This window comes from Delphinus delphis, chromosome 10 (assembly GCF_949987515.2).
Source record: "Delphinus delphis chromosome 10, mDelDel1.2, whole genome shotgun sequence".
Classification (NCBI taxonomy): Eukaryota; Metazoa; Chordata; class Mammalia; order Artiodactyla; family Delphinidae; genus Delphinus; species Delphinus delphis.
In genome coordinates, this window is record NC_082692.2 from 42734681 (window position 1) to 42752300 (window position 17620).

Consider the following 17620-nt stretch of genomic DNA (forward strand, 5'->3'; position numbering starts at 1 on the left):
TATTATTTCATCCTATTTCAACTGTAGCATCCTCCACCAGCTCTTTGGTCATCACTCCAACAAGATACAATGTCTCTCTCTCTCTCTCTCTCTCTCTCTCTCTCTCTCTCCCCCTTGCATTCCCAAAACATTTCTCAACATATAACAGATGTGTACTTTTCTATTCTTTATTATAGATTGTAAACTTCTTGAGCAAGTCAGCTTTGACATTTCTTCCTTTTTTTTTGCTTAATATGATAAATTTTCAACATACTGCCTGACACGTAGTAACTGATCAATAAATATATCATTTATTTTTAATTTTAAACACATTTTGAGCATCTAAATTATATATTCATTCATAAGATATTTATTATTCAGTTAATATGTGTAGATATCATATAAATGCTGGAGGATGGAAATAAAGATAGGTTAAGACAGTCCCTGCTCTTGGTTAGCTAAAAACATAGCAGAGTAAAATTGGCATTTAGCCAGATTATTTCATTTAGCCTTGATTATTAAATATAAATATATATATATAAATACTCATACATATATATGTACTGTAAAAGAGATTGACATTTAGACAGATTTACAGTTTATTTCAAAATATATAATTACCAATATAATAGAACTAATTATATGAGGATGGCATTAATTCACATACATCCCATCCACACAAGTCTTGCATAGGCTGGCCAAAAGGGGTAGGAGAGATGTTCTCTGTTCCAGTAGAGAAGCCTGATTTAAATAATTATAGCAATCCATGTGAGCTGTTGTTTGATAAATGTACAAAACTTTATCACAGTGTGTGTCTCCAAACCCATGCAGTACAGAGGCTATACTCTGAACAGTGCTTCTAAGAATGCCCTGGCAGTTTTTAAGTAAACATTTTCATATCATGAAATAGATTATACTATCTTTATCTTGCATGACGCATTTGTAAAAACTAAGGTATAAGAAAGTTCATTTAATAAACAAAAGAGAACAACCCTTTTTTTTTTTTAAGAGAAGAATACCCCAGGGGAAAAAGTTACTTTGGGAAGAATGGTAGGGTCAAGGAAGTTTTCATTGTGGAGATCCACATGAAGGACCTCAGAGGAAGATGAGACATTTTAGAATTAGACAGTATACTTCTGAAAGCTTAGGTTAAGCAAGTAAGGATTCTTATATTGAGGTTGTTTTCCTTATCTTTTTTCTATAAAGTTTATATAATTATGTGCTTATTGGAACTCTCTAGTAGAACATGCATTCTCTATGAGGATATAACCCCCAAGGGGTGAAAATTGGTTCTTAGGGATGAGCAAAAAACCTCTCACTTATATATAAAGCATAGATATACATACAGTCCCTAAACAGATGCATACAAGATGCAAAGATGCAACAGATGCAAACAGATGCAAACAGATATATATCTGTGAATTAAAATTTCACGAGGGGTAAGGGAATTAGGAAAAAACTGTCTAAAAATGCTTCTTAAAGGGGAAATAATGAAAAACTGTGGAGAAACACTTTAGTATAGGTAAATTTCTAGGATAAAATGGAAATTCACAAAATTTTATACAAGAGAAATAATGGATTATAAGTATTTTAAGTTGCACATGATTTCTACCAATCATCATCAAAATGTAATGAAAAGATGAAATAAATGAGGATAAAATATTAAATGAAATTAAGCATTACCATTATGTTTAGTTACATAACCTATAAATAATCAATATTTTTCTTTCAATTTTTTAAGAAAATCAAGATCATTTGTAATGGCTCTCTTGCAATATATTTTTTCAATGGTTTTTGAAAGACAATAGATATTGGTATATTTATAAAAGATATGTCTATACACTTTTTAGAAAACATTAAAAGGTCATAATATTTAATATTTAGTCATTTTTTATTTATAGAAGAATCAGCACTGTCCTCATATTTGGCTGCACAATCCAACATCACACAATGGCTCCATCAGAAAGATACGTCATTAACGATTGACAGAAAGAGCTACTGCGTCGTGGCAGCACGTATCTGCCAGGAATCTGAACATTGTGCTCTTTTGTATGAAAATTTTAAGAAAGCCTGTGGGAGGGAATCAGAGCAATGCAAAACCCTTGATGGAAGCTACCTGTGTGCAGCATTAAGAGAAAGTCTGAAAGAAACAATCTTGTGGAATTGTCAATGCAATGACCCTTCAGAAGTAAAATGCATTGAAATTTGGAAAAGCTTGTTTGAGGACATTTGTATACAGGATGCTCAGATGAATCCAGTTCCAGCCTTCAGTGAAGACAATGAAGATGAATTCAACTTAGACATTGTTTCAGGTCAGTATTCAAGGGAGGAATTTGGGAACCTTAAGTATAATCACAAATATGAGTTGACTAAAGACTTTGCTCTGCCATTTCTGCCTGTGTTTCTCTTAGACAATGAAAATTAAAAAACGTAATACTATGACTATGTCTAAAAGGGGTTATGAAGAAAGACATAAATGCTAAAAGGTTTTAGAATAATGTGAATTTTATTCATTCATTTAGTCATTCATTGAACAAATACTTATGAGACATGGACAATGTGCTAAGTCTTAAGTCTGGTGCAGCAGGATCAAAACAACAACAACAAAACTGTCCTTCATTTAAGAAGCTTCCTATTTTTTAGGGGATTTAAAAAATTAAATAAATAGATAATGTAGTAAGGGATGATGATTTATTTACTTAATAGATATTTCTTTGAGTGCCTACCATGTCCTAGGCTATGTTCTAAGACCTGGGGAAAAAGCAGTAAAAAAAAAGTGAACAAAAATCACAAAAACCATGCTCTCTAGGGCTTTATATTCTCAGTTGAGGAGTGTCTTGGTGAGTTTCCCTGGAAACAGACTCTGAGACAGAGGTTTGCATACAGAGTAGTACTGGGCTGAGGGCTCAGGAACAAAATCTAGAAGTGAGAAAAACAGGATTAGGTGGAGGGAGAAATTGAAAGGCAAGACAATGACTACAACAAACAGTTGATTCCACAAGATGTTTGGCTCTGTAATGGCCTTTTAGAGATGTCATCCATTGAGACATGGGAGCTGCTCCTTTGAGCCCTTCTCATGGACTAGCCCTTAGATAGGAGCTGTCCCGTAGAAAAGTCTGCACCCTTGGATGTGGAAACTTCCTTTGGATGAGGCAATGCTGGAAAAGGACCAGCAGATGGGGAAATGAATACTGGGATCACCAAAAGGGGGGTCTTAGTAGTAGGCTGTAACATCCATTAAGAAGAAATTAATAGGATGAAAGATTTGAAGATGTATATTTTAAACAGTATGAGTGCTACCAAAGGGGAAACATGGGGGGTGGGGAGCAATAAATTAGGATCTTGGGATTAACATACACACAGTACTATATATAAAATAGATAACCAACAAGGACCTATTGTATAGCACCTGGAATTCTACTCAATATTCTGTAATGGCCTATATGGGAAAAGAACCTGGAAAAGAATGAGTATATGTATAACTGAATCACTTTGCTGTGCAGCAGAAACTAACACAACATTTTAAATCAACTATACTCCAATAAAATTTAAAAAAATAAAATAAAATAAATAAACAGTATGAGTGCTAAGGAGAAAAATAATACAGGTAGGGGAAAAAAGAAGTCTGAGTTGTTGGTTTGTAATTTTAATAGGATGGCCAGAAAGTTGATCTGAAGAAATTAATGTTTGAGTAAAGATGGAAAGAGGCAAGGGAATGAGTCATGTGGGTATTTAGGGAAAGAACACTTCAGGCAGCAGAAACACAAGCTCAAGGTGAGCTAGGGATAGTCTGGAAGGTTGAGGAAGAGCAAAGAAGACACTAGAGGTAGAGTCGAGAGAGCAGGGGGAGAGATGCAGGAGATGAGGTCAGAAATAAAACAGGGGCAGGATCATGAAAGGCTTTGTAGGTCATTTCAAAACTTTTGGCTCATATTCTGAGTGTTACAGGAAACCACTGAAGGATTTGAGCCAAGGAAGTGTCATGGTCTGATCTACATCTTTAACAGGATAATTCTGTTTTTTGTGTTGACAACTAACTGAAGAGAAATAAGGCCCAAGTAGGAAGACCAGTTAGGAAGCTTTTGTAATTATGGGTGATGGACCAGTGTGGACAGCTGTCAGATTCTCGATATGTTTTGGTGTGAATGGATCATATGGGGATGCAAGGGAGAAAAAGGAATCAACATTGACTCCAAGGTTTTTGTCCTGAGTAATTAGAAGGATGTGGTTGCCATTATTTTCATTGACTAACATGGGAACAACTACAAAAGATGAAGCTTTGGTGCGGACAGAGGAGAGGTCAGGAGTCAGTTCGGGACATGGTAAGTGAGAAATATTTGTTGGATATCTAAGTGAAGAGATCAAGTAGACAGTTCTAGGTATGGAATTGATATCTAAATTCATTGCATGACACATAGAAGTGAGATCTGTACTGTAGGTATAAAATGGGGGTCATTCACTGATGGATCGCAAATGAGACCATGTCACTAAATGAGGTCAACAGAGAAATGCATGGTGTCTTGGACGAGAGTGGTAGCAGGGTGAAAAGATATCAGAGTCTGCATATATTTTGATATTAATGGATCAAGAAGTGGGAACAGTGTACATTTTGTAATGTGTATGATCTTATAACGCAGATGGAGATCTGGTGGGTACATGTTTCTCTGTGTTCCCATGACATACTGCCCTTTAGCTCCTTTTCAGCAATTAAGCTACTGTTTAAAATATTCTCCGGAAAATGTGTATATACCTATGTATGCACCATATATTAGGATTTAATGTGGATTAGGATTAGGATTTAATGTGAATTAGGATTTAATGTGCAGAGAATTTATTATAATGCATTACTCATATTATATAAAATAGCATGGGTCCATAATAGAATTTGTTTCACCATGGTACCATGTTTTTTTTTGTTTTTGTAATAATTACTCATATTGTGAGTGTATTAGTCTGCTTAGGCTGCCCTAGTTAAATACCAGAGGTTGGGTGACTTGAACAATAAAAATTAATTTTCTCATCATTCTGGAGGATGGAAGCTCCAGACCAAAGTCCAGCAGTGTGATTTTCTGGTGAGAGCTGTCTTCCTGGCTTCTAGATTTCCTGGCTCCTTGCCATGTACTCACTGGACATTTCCATGGGGTGTGTGTATGTGAAGAGGAAAGAGTGAAGAAACACACTAAGGTCTCTTCTTAAGAGGACACAAATCCTACCAGATCAGGGCCCCACTCTTAGGACCTCATTTAATCTTAATTACTTTCCTAGAGACACCATCTCCCAATACAGCCACACCAGGAGTTAGGGCTTCAACATATAAATTTTTGAAGGAGACAAAATTTAGTTCATAACAGTAAGTGAACTCAGTTTCTTGAATATGTTTTAGTCAGTGGCACAGCCATACCCAACAGTTCCAAAGCAGAGCTATTAACCTATCACAGAAGATCTAGCCTAGACTTTTGTATGTTACAAAAGCTGTAGAACTCTCTGAAATTTGCTTATTGGTATTTCATTCAATATGGAATAGTAGCACAGAAGAAGGAACATCCCAGAAACATAGGAGAGTGTGTTTCAGAAGAGACAGTGATTCTTGAGCTGAGAATTAACCAGTAGAAAAATGAAAAAACATGTATAATGAGAACAGATGGAACAAGGAGTCTGGAAAGGCTGTGACACACCGGGAGGTAAAAAGAATTTCCTTATGATTGTACCATCATATATGTGCAGTAGATGGGCAGGCAGGGAGTTTGGACAGACAGCTCAAGTCAGGACAAATTGAAACATGAAGAGACACTTATGCCATAACAGAAGTCAGTACCTTAATAGCCAATGGCAAAAATTGAATTTTTATTTTAAAATGTGATAATTCTATTCTATCTCTTTATGCATATGTCTATTATTGCTCCATCTATTTTATTTTGATTTTGTTTGTGTGTCTCTATTTCCTAATAGGTTTGACAATAGGGACTGCCGATTTGTCTTCAATATGGCACCTGGTATATAGTAGGGGCTCAACCAATGCTTCTTTTCTTTTCTTTTTTTATAAAATTGATCTTTGAAAGAAAGAACAATTAAATGAAATTTTTAAACATCATTATTTTAATTGAAGTATAGCCAATCTCTGCTGTACAGCAAAGTGATTCAGTTACACACAAATATACATTCTTTTTTTAAAATATTCTTTCCCAATATGGTTTATCACAGGATACTGAATATAGTTCCCTGTGCTATACAGTAGGACCTTGTTGCTTATCCATTCTAAATGTAACAGTTTGCATCTACCAACCACAAACTCCTGCTCCATCCCTCTCCCTCCCCTCTGGTGATCTAGTGGTTAGGATTCAGCTCTCTCAACCAATGCTTCTCGAATGAAATGTTTTAGCATTAGATGGTCACCAAGTTCACTTCCATCAATGAGAGTCTTCAATTCTGTACTTACAATTCCTAAAAACTCTGGGAGGCTAAGACAGAGGTGGAAATAGTCTTTAAATTGCTTTTCAATCTAATTAAGACCTTACTGGGAAGAGTTTTTTGGTTCAGACAATATTCCTTCTGTTCTTTCTCTCCAGACAGACTCTTTGTTTACTTCTGAGCACATGGCCTAGTCATTAGCATTTGTTTAAATCTTCCAGTAACTGGATACTCAGAGCAGGGCTGTTTAACTGACTTGAATGATATTTCAGGGGTTTATTTTTCTTCATCTGTACCTCACTAATTTTGTGTATCAAGGGTTAAATAAGGGTTACATGAGCTTATATGTACTTTTGCTTGATTATTCACTCATAAAGGTAGTCCACATTCTCCTATTAAATTTAGAATATTGTTCACTAACAAAATAGTCTCTTTGTTTTCCTTCTAGATAACATGAAAGAGGATAATAAGTTCAAGTGGAATCTAACTACTCTTTCCTATCATGGTAATGTTTATAAACTGTTATTTTGATCTGCATTGTAAATACTGGACAATATAATTTAAAATGTAGTTACTAGGTTTCTTAAAGATATGCCATTACAAAATAAATTGTGTGGATATTTTTATCATTCTAATACTACGAAGTGCAACAAAATCAAATCAACTATACTCCAGTAAAATTTTAAATAAATAAATAAATATAATTTTTAAAAAACAAAAAAAGGCAACAAAATCATTGCATTTCTTTCACTCATGTGACATCTGTTTTGCCTATCCATCGTTTATTCATAGTTACGCTGAAGAATACTTTACAATTAAAACCAAAGACTAGGTCTTAATTAAATTTCATAGATATTTTGATCACGTAAATTAAATTGAGGTCTTTTTGTGTATATGGATGTGTTGGGGGTGGGGCATTCACACATACCTGTGTTTTCCAGAATGTGAACATTTTTATATGTTGGACTAGCCACAGCCTTTAGTCAAGATTTCCCCCCCAAATAAAAAGTGCAACAGAACAAGAACATTTTGATTCAAGCCACTGAATGCACCATTAGCTATATAGCTGAAATGCAATTTCTGAAGATTTACTGTTTACATTTGAGAAACCTGGACTCAAGAATATTTTTCTGCAGCTCAGTTTTGGCCCTACACACTTCCCATCACTTTTGGATCACAATACGTAGCCAGTGTAGATGAAGGACGATTCAAATAGTCCACTATTCAGGTCCCAGTAAGTTCATACTAACTCTAAGGGGAAAAAAAAAAGGAATGTTTGCCAAAAATAACATATGGGTACATCATTGTATTTTGCTCATGGACTTCTCACAGTGTTTTGCAGATTCTGCATGTACAGCTTTTTGTTTACTTTTCCACGACCTGGGCATATCATTGCTTTTAGGAATCAGAGGGATCAGGTCCTGTTTGGAAGTGGCGGAGGAGTGTGTGGCGGATGTGCTCTGTAACACACAGTTGGCCCTTTACCTGAAAGCTTGCTCAGCAAATGGAAACCTGTGTGATGTGAAACACTGCCAAGCAGCCATCCAGTTCTTCTACCAAAATATGCCTTTTAACACTGCCCAGATGTTGGCTTTTTGTGACTGTGCTCCTTCTGATGTACCTTGTCAGCAGTCCAGAGAAGCTCTTCACAGCAAGCCATGTGCAGTGAACAGAGTTCCAGCCCCAACTTGCCTCGATATAATTCACAGCTGCCAAAATGATGAATTATGCAGGTGAGTAAAAACACACATACCTTACTTTCTGATTTTGGCACCTTATTTGTTACAGTCTAGTCCCAACACTTGATCTCATTACATTAGCTAGAGTTCCCACCATCATTCAACATGATGTAAATAAAGCCAAACAATTCATAGTTTTGAATCCACAGTACATGTGTAGTATCCTTTTCGAAATTCAAATGCAGAATATGTTTTTGGAATAAAAGAAATTCAGTTTGTCAGGATTGGGTAGTCATGAAATAGCATTATTAAAATTTCATATTCAAGTGAGACTCATGAATTGCTTAATAGACCTGTCTTGTGTGTCAGTTTTATTATTGTTTTTGGGGGGTGTGATTATATAAGGCTGTTAAATGTCATAGAATTTTGACGAGGTGACTCTTTAAACTTCAAAATAAATATTTTGTGTCTTAGGCTGGAGATGAGGAAAGAGCTAGAGTTTGGATTTCCCCAACACACGTGTGCCATGGTGTCAGGAATGCACCCTTTTTCTCTTCCCAACCTCTCATCCTTAATTCTCGAGGTGATGATGTTAGTCATGTATTTGTTTATTCAAAAAATAATTACCAGGGGCTAATTGGTGGCGCAGTGGTTAAGAGTCCGCCTGCTGATGCAGGGGACACGGGTTCGTGCCCCGGTCCAGGAAGATCCCACATGCCGCGGAGCAGCTGGGCCCGTGAGCCATGGCCGCTGGGCCTGCACATCGGGAGCCTGTGCTCCGCAACGGGAGGGGCCACAACGGTGAGAGGCCCGCGTATCGCAAAAAAAAAAAAAAACCAGGCACTTACTACTATTTTAGGCATCAGGGTACAAGATACAAAAATGCCTGCCCTGTGGAGCACACACACACACACACACACACACACACACACACACACACACACACACACACGTGCAATAAGGGGAAATGTGAATGGGCAGAAAGAGTGAAAGAATTGCAATACAAATGGGGTGGCCCCAGTAGAGACATTTTATCAGAGTCGAATAAGTGAGAAAATGAGCTTGTCTCAGTAAATATCGGAAAGAAGAGATACCAAAAAAAGGACGAGCCAGTGCTGAGGAAGAAATGTGTGTGGCATGATCTCAGGCAAGGAGGGTAGAGTGCACAAGGGAAAGAGGAATAGAGAATGGATTTACTCAGAGAAATAAGAGCGGTACTGGGAGATTTTGAGCAGAGGTGTGAATGATGTGCTCACTTGTTAAAATATCCACTCTGGCTGCTAGTTGAGACTAGACTTTACCTTTGCAGGTAACTCCTCCTGGAAACCATAAATTGAAACCAACAACTTGGCTTTCTCTTCTCCTCACTGTGGTCTTCGTTAACACATTTCCTTATATATTCAAGGTGAATTGATCTTTTGTGTGGTAAGAAAGCCACAGTTAAGTGAGCCTCTTTGGACATGAGTCAGAAGATGGAGGAAAGAAAGAGGATACTGAATAAACTTGATGAATCAAAACTACCTGTAACATTGATATTATCACATTAAAGGAGCTTTATTTAACAACCAGCATTAATTGGGATGAAGCTTCTGCTTCTTCTTGGGATAATTATCCCAAGAAATTCATATTAATTTGTTTGCCCAGTACCTTCTATTAGGGACTATTTTATTTAATTGTATTTAAATGAATAAAACTCCATATATACAAATTCCTTTAAAGGTCAAAATAAACATTTAGTGTGGAGAAGTGGCTAGGTGTGATAGCTCAGGGCAAGATTTGTCACATTTGTCACCTTGCTTGAACCACTGGCAAATGAGATTTAATGACATCACTTCCTGAATGGGCTGATTCTTGGTGAACTGCTTTCCTTCCGCCTTTTAACTATCCTCACACCTTTACTGTCAGGCATTCCAACTGGCAAAGTAGCTGCAGATCTTGTAAACATTTGTCAAAAAAAGAGAACTGCTTCCCTATAACACATATTCTGTAAGATAAAGGGTAAAGATCTCAGCAGAGTGCTAAACCATTGACTTTTTTTTTTTTTTGCTTCAACTTATATAGAATGTCAAAGTTCTTAAGAAAGCTTTATTTGCGGATCTTTTCCTGAAAATGTTTATCAGTTATTTTAAGTTTTACTAGTTATTTCTCTTGAATGAATAATAAAATAAAAATAGTTTTTACAATGAAATTAAAAAATTTCAAACTCATTTATATCTCAAAAATCCTTATTCAGTGTATTATTGTATTTCATTGATTCAAAGATGCAAAATTTTTGCACATTTTAATATCCCTAACATGTTTGGAATGCGTCTTAAGCTCAGTGACCAAAAACAAAAAGTATTAAATTAAAACAATAACAACTGCCAACAAGTGATTTTCGTTGTAATAAAATAATGGTATCTCCTATAATCAATGAAATGTGGTAAAAACATTTGATTGCATTATTTTTCTCATATCACAAATAAAATATTACTGTCTATCATCTATCTTCACTAGCAGTGAAACCAAATAACATTTTACCCAGCCAGAGGACACTTTTTTTTTTAAAGTAATCCCTGTAAAAATGCCAGATGTCTCCATGGACGGTACCAAGCTTTACCTGATTCCACTGCCAGGGCCCCGGATATTCTACATCATTATCTTTGAGTTATTAGTATTCAATTTTCTCAGGATGATATATCTGAGTTTCCTTATCAAATACCATATTTTAATGTCGAGTGATGGGATCCACTGCTACAATCCTTGAGAAGCCCTGTGATGGATTCTGAAACACAAACTCTTGCATGAACCTCACTTTGGCATCAACACATCCTCAGACTGACTGATAGAGTTGGTGATTTTCCTCCACAAGGACGCCTGGGTTTCACAACCTCTCCAAAGTGCTTGGTGCAGGGTCTGGAACACGATATGCTCTCAAAAGACTTCATCTCATTTCCCTCTACTTTTGAGTATCTGTACTTACTTAATTTTTATAATGTTTTAATATACAGAGATATGTCTCTTCTTATGTAATTCCTGTTTTTTATGTATTAATTCAGGGAGTAAGGATTGTGGGTCTTTTTCTTTTCACCATGTGCAAATAGTCTCTGAATGAACACTTTATAGAGGTGATGGAAATATTATACAATATTAGTTGTCAAGATGAAAAGACAAATTCTATCACTTTCTCAAGCAGATTTTGCCTTAGGGAGATTTCCAGTATTTATATTAAATTATCCTTAATGTAATTCAGATGGAAAAAAAATCTCCAAAGAAAAACAACTTCTTCAGTGAGAATGTTAAGACTTTATCATGGATCTTTCCTGCAGAAGCCCTTATACATGGGGCAAAGCAGAGCAATTGGATTTGAAAATACAACTTCTGTCCCTGTGCCCGCTTACTCTTTTCATGATTGGTCTTGAAACTCCTCTGTTTATTTGAAAAGGCCAAAGAAGATGACATAAAGAACTATTTTTTTCAATTAATTTGCCCAATACAGATACACACTGGGAGGTGAGATTATATTTTGCCAATTATAAATGTTTAGGAATTTACAGGAAATTACAATACATTGTTTTTCCATATGTATGAACTCCAGAAAGTAGTGAAAAAAAGTAATTGCTTACAAGAAATTTTACCTACTTTTTAAAAGCAAAACTCCACAATAGACATATTTAAGTGCCAAGGAATATTCACAAAGTATTACTATATATTAGGTCACAAAGGCAAATGTAATACATTCTGTGTGTAGAAATTACACAGACCATATTCTCTTACATTTTACAATATAACCAGAAACTTATAGCAAAACTAAAAACAAAATAATCAACTCTATTTTAAAACTTACTCTTTTAAATACTTAATGGTTCAAGTAATAAACCAGAATAAAAAGTTTCAGTATATCGAGAAAATAAGGATAATGAAAAAGCTACACAGCAAAACATTTCAAACATAAAACAAAATTTCTATAATATAAAATATTTTGCCGTATTTAATTTTTTCAAATAATTTAGATAGTAAGTATACCAAAGTACTTTTTATAATATTTTAATTTTTAATTAAATACCCTTCAGTTCATCATTTTTGCAAAATTTCAAAATTTCAAAACTACTTTTTTGAATGAAATAACTTTTATGAGGAGATAAATCATGCAACTTAATTTGTAAAACATATATTTAAGAAAGACTAAATGGCACCTGTCAACCTCATAGATGACAACCAATACTGCCAATGCTTACATCTAGATGACATCTTATATATAAAACCCTTAATTGCATTAAAGGAACATATTTGTTCTTCTGGATTCAGAATTATATGCTCAAAAACTTTTTAGTATTTTATTAAATATAAATTCTAATATATTAATTAATTTTTACCACTGTATTTAAAAGCTGATTCCTTTAAGATGACTTAAAATACAAGATTATTGAAAATAATGTGATTTATGGATTTAATCAGAGTAACATCATGAAAGCAAATAAGCGCAGGACAAATGACATGTACTCAGAGGGTTTTCATGCATGTTTGATGGTGACATATTCAAGACAGCGAAAAAAATAATTATACATGATAAATAGGAAGATTAATATTCTTGGTTCCACTAAGTAGATTTTCTTACTGTGAAAGTTCCAAATATGAAATTATTGTACACTATCCAGATTTTATTCAATGCTAATACAGCAAGAATGATATATGTAGTCAGAAAAGTTATGAATGGATATGGTTCTAATGGATTATCTCGACCATTAAATAAACTCATGTTTTGCTTTAAATTAGCTCATGCTGCCAGAGAACCTCAGAGCATTTTGTTAACTCTAATTAGTCTGCCTAGAAATATTGAGAAAGAATACAGTACCTCCCATCCTGCGGGAAAACTCTCTGGAAAAGTCAAGAGACTTTTCTGAAATCACTTGGTGGGAGTCAATGGCCAAATGCTAGTCTCAAAACCACATTCTGCTTCAGAAATTATTGCTAATAAATCTTGCAAGGAGTTCTTACTACAAATCATCGCCCAGTGAAATAAAATTAGTAATGAAGAAAGAGTCATCCAGGGAATCCTAAACTTAACCTCTGTCTTTCAACACAAAAGGAAAATAATTCACAAGTTTTCTTCTGCACTCTCTGTTGGGATGTTTAAATGTACAAACTTAGTTTTCAACTATGTTTATAAGCATCTAGAAGGTATTTTGCTTTATGTCAGTCTTTCGTTAGGTGAGGCAACACTACATGTTAGTGTGAAATAATATTATTCAGAGACTAATTCCATTTCCTGACTCTTTCTAGGAGGCGCTATAGAACATTCCAGGCAAAGTGCTGGCAGCATGTGATAAGAAAGTGCCATGAGGATGAGACCTGCATCAGTAACTTAAGCAAGCAAGACCTCACTTGCTCCGGAAGTAATGACTGCAAAGCAGCTTACATTGGTACCCTTGGGACAGTCCTTCAAATGCAGTGCACCTGTAGGACCATTACCCAAAGTGAAGAATCCTTGTGCAAGATTTTCCAGCATATGCTTCATAGAAAATCATGTTTCAGTAAGTTACCCAATTATATATATATATACATATATATATACACACACACATATATAATATATTTCTTGTTTTTGTCTATACAGCACAAAGTAGTAATCCAGCATAGAAAATTTGGTCACAAAGTCAACTCTATGTTTCTAATTTTAAAATTTATTTTCTGATTATGCTTTGCACATTTGCTATTTTACTCTTTTATCTGCAAGTGATACATGTTGTTAATTTATATGATTGATCACTCCTAGGTGTCACATTGATTTCAATATCAAGAGCCTAAAATGTTTATCTTACCAGATAACGGAATGTAACAGGTATCTATTGCAAGTAACAAACCAACCCAAATCTTGGTGGCTTGAAATAATTATTTATTTCTTCACAATTCTTCTCACTGGGCTTGGCTCAGTTGGGTGGTTCTTCTGATGGTCTTGTTTGGGGTCTCTCATGAAGGTACAATCGTCTGGTGGTGAGACCAAGGCCAGTCTGTTCAGGTGTTGTTTAACAAGGACTGTTGGCTGGGATGGCGTGGTTCTTTTCCACATGACCTCTGCAGCAGTAGACCCTGGATCTTTCATGGTGATGGCAGCATCCCTAGCAGCTAATCCCCAGTGAACAAGTACTTGTCAAGCATCTGCTTCTGCTATATTTGCTAGTGCCCCACTGGACAAAGCAAGTCACATGGCCAAGCTCACAGTCACGGTGAGAAGGATGTGTATATCCAAAGCTGGATTCATCGGGGGTAGTTAACAATCTACTATATGGCTGTCCCAACCTAAGTAAAACGTATTTACCCTTGGATTTAGTTATCTCCCCTTGGTCTTTAATATGTCTGCTAATCTACCTGTATGAGGGAATGGAAAACACATTTTCTAAAGTTATTATGTACAGTATTTTAGGGATAAGAAAACAGATTTAGGAATTTAAATAATTTGTCTACAGTCTCAAAGGGAACAAGTGGTTGAGAGAGATTTGGCTATAAGTCTTCTAGGAAAAAGCCTAACAATGTGATCACACACTAATTCAAGACCTCTCCATCATCTACCTTCAAGGTTAATCCATGCAACTATGTGAGTCCCAAAACATCCCCGGCTCATAAGACCCTAGGTGTAACCAAACCACAAGCACCATTTCCAGGAAGGAATAACAGACATTTACCATTTCATTGCAAAAAATCTTTATATTTATACAAATTTTGACAGATACATATCTGTATATATCTAACTATAAACAGATACACACATTTTAAAAATTTTGTTCTATTTTTCTTTAAAGATACTAAAGCGATACACATTAGCCAATATGATCAAAATTGTGATTTGTTATGTATTAGGTAATAAACATACGACTCAGAGTGTATGGTTTGATTCCAACAGGGCTCTCTTTGGAATTTCTATAATTAGCACTACAGACATATTTCAATTGAAATCATGATACAAAGAGGAAAATCGCATGATATATGTTGAGTCATATTTTCTAAATAATCTTCCTCTTTGATTAATACTAAGTGGCTAATTCTGTTGGAACTAAAGGTATTTATAATGAATGGCTCATAACATTACAAAAGGAAATACCAAATAAAGTAACTTAAACCAACAACAATATATACAATTACACTATCATGATTATTTATAAGTGGTTTTTCCATATTAAATGGTGTCCGGGAAAAAAAATGTAGTTTCTGCAAGTTAGTGGTAACCAATTCCTTGGGCATAAATTCCCTAAGAATGCCAGTGTAAGCAACCTAATTCTACTTCCAAACCGAGTTTTCTCCCATGTGTTTTCAATAATTCTTATGTTTTGCTTTCATTGTATTTGACTACCTATATAGAGCAAAAATACATATATATTCATGAAGAAACAGTAGAAATGGACACAAAAATCCATAAACATTGACATACTCTATAATGTTTCAGAAAAATAAAAATTCAAAATGATTCACTTTTCTTCACTCACTTTGGAAGACTAAACATGTTTTCTCCTCAAACATTACTTACTAAAAGTAGGAATTTTAAGTGATGCGTTTATAGAATTAAAGGAACCTTAAAGGCCTTCTGTCAGGGCTCTGAGTACTTGAATTAATAGGAAAAGTTTCAGATAAAAACACAAATTAAATCCTTAGCCTGGCTAGTTCTAACAAACCCTCATCCCCTGCCCCATATACTTGGGAAGTGGTAGAACATGGAGATTTTTGAATGAACTCTAACCACTGCCTCTGACTTTTCATATCAGCCCAGCATGCTCACACTTTATCAAAATACACCTGTATCTAACACATCATTGTTAATCAACTATACTCCAATATAAAATAAAAAATATTTGTACATTTTATCAACCTCTCAAAAAAAAAAAAAAAAAAAAAAAAACAGCTCTCATTACAGCTGGTTTCCAAAGCCCTTCACCTTCTGCTCATTTTACCTGAAAGGGGCAGAACTGAATAGAACAGAGAGGACAGTTGGAGAAAATTTTCCATTTGTCACTTTTGTTTGGCTTCAAGTCATTGTTTTTCAAACTCACTTGACCTCAGACCACAGTAAGCAATGCATTTGACATTAGATTTTTACATGCTATATCTTCTGTTTTTTAAAAATTATTTTTCTATTCCATTATATTTTTTCAATGCTGACTACCGACTAAATTGACTTCATGACTCACTAATGTGCTGCTCTTGGAAGTTTGAAGAACACTTGCTTGAAACAAATCTGGAAGTCATCTACCTTGATGTATCCAAGTCAGGGTCTTATAATAATTATAAAAAATGAGAGAGTTGCTAGAAGGAGTGCTTATCTGGGGTCACATTCCTCATCTAACCTTAATCATTCCATGAGCTGGACAATATTATTTCTGCAGCTTTTCACATGGAAGGTAAAGGCAGCTGAGAGGTGAGCTGGGTCACTTGGCTTCCATGTCCAGGATGCAGTGGATGCAGGATCCCAGCCCTGGCTGGTTGACTGCAGCCCACGGTGTTCTCCTGCCTGTAACACCATGAGGACAACAAGCTTGTGTTGGTTCAGGATGCTCCACAGCCCTCTCAGGCAGAACCTCTTTGTTCTCATCTCAGATCTGAGCTTTGAAAACATGTTGAAGAGCATGCCTCGGTTCCAGTCTGCAGGACCACATTTGGGCACTAAGCATCCTGAAGGTGCTGGGTATTTGGCCACCAACTTGCACTCACCTGCACAACTCTGCATCCACAGACTCACTTCTCTCTGGCATCTGGCAGCCCAGAGCAAATTGTTGGCAGTTAGAGCTGAGAGAGGCATGAGAGAAACGGAAGAGAAAAAAATTGGTTAAGACAGAGAGGACCACAGAAATGGAAAGAATTAAGAGATTGGTGTTGCCTTTCCCTTCTACACTGAAAAATTCAATCTATAGATGTGTGTGTACCACATGCTGACAGGAATATTCTCTTTTCTACTGGTGCAAAGTTCTCTTTTTATGCCAACTGTAGACAAATCTCTTAAAGAGGTTTGGAAATAGACCCATTCTGCCCCTGAAGGCTCAGCTTCTTTTTGAAGAATTATTTTTAAAAAGAATAAATACATAAAAAGAGACTACCTATTTCTACTAAATCCTATAGGGAGCAGAAAACATTATAATTGGGATACAAGCTTAAACAAAATTTAAAGAATATAGAAACAAAAATAAGTTAAATTCTTCCCCCAATCTCATTCTCTAGAGAGAGCCAACGTTTACAAGATTGGTGTACATTCTTTCTAACACTTTTTTTTTTTTGCCTTGTAAGTATACGTACCTTATACATTTTGTACACACTCAAACAGTGCCTCCCTCTCCCTTACACACACACACACACACAGATATTTTTTAATGGAATCAAACTATACATCCTGCTCTACAGCTCCCTTTTTAATTTAAAAATATATGATGGACCCATTTGCAAGTTTGTACACATATGATGGCTTTATTCTTTTTAAAGGTTGCATAGTAGCCTATATTTAGAGGACCAGCCTCTTCCCAATGTGTGTCTCTTTCTCATGATGGACTTCAAAGCCCTCTCCACTCAGCTGGAAAGAGGGTAAGACAGAATGC

General features: G+C 35.5%; 1 protein-coding gene across 1 annotated transcript in view; it reads left to right on the forward strand.

Annotated features, from left to right (window-relative positions):
• The window catches only part of GFRAL (GDNF family receptor alpha like), a 57066-nt gene that overhangs the window by 11852 nt on the left and 27594 nt on the right, over window positions 1–17620 (forward strand). The window contains 3 exon segments of the mRNA XM_060021644.1: window positions 6836–6892; window positions 7790–8120; window positions 13329–13579. Of these exon segments, the coding sequence (XP_059877627.1) occupies window positions 6836–6892; window positions 7790–8120; window positions 13329–13579 (639 nt within the window).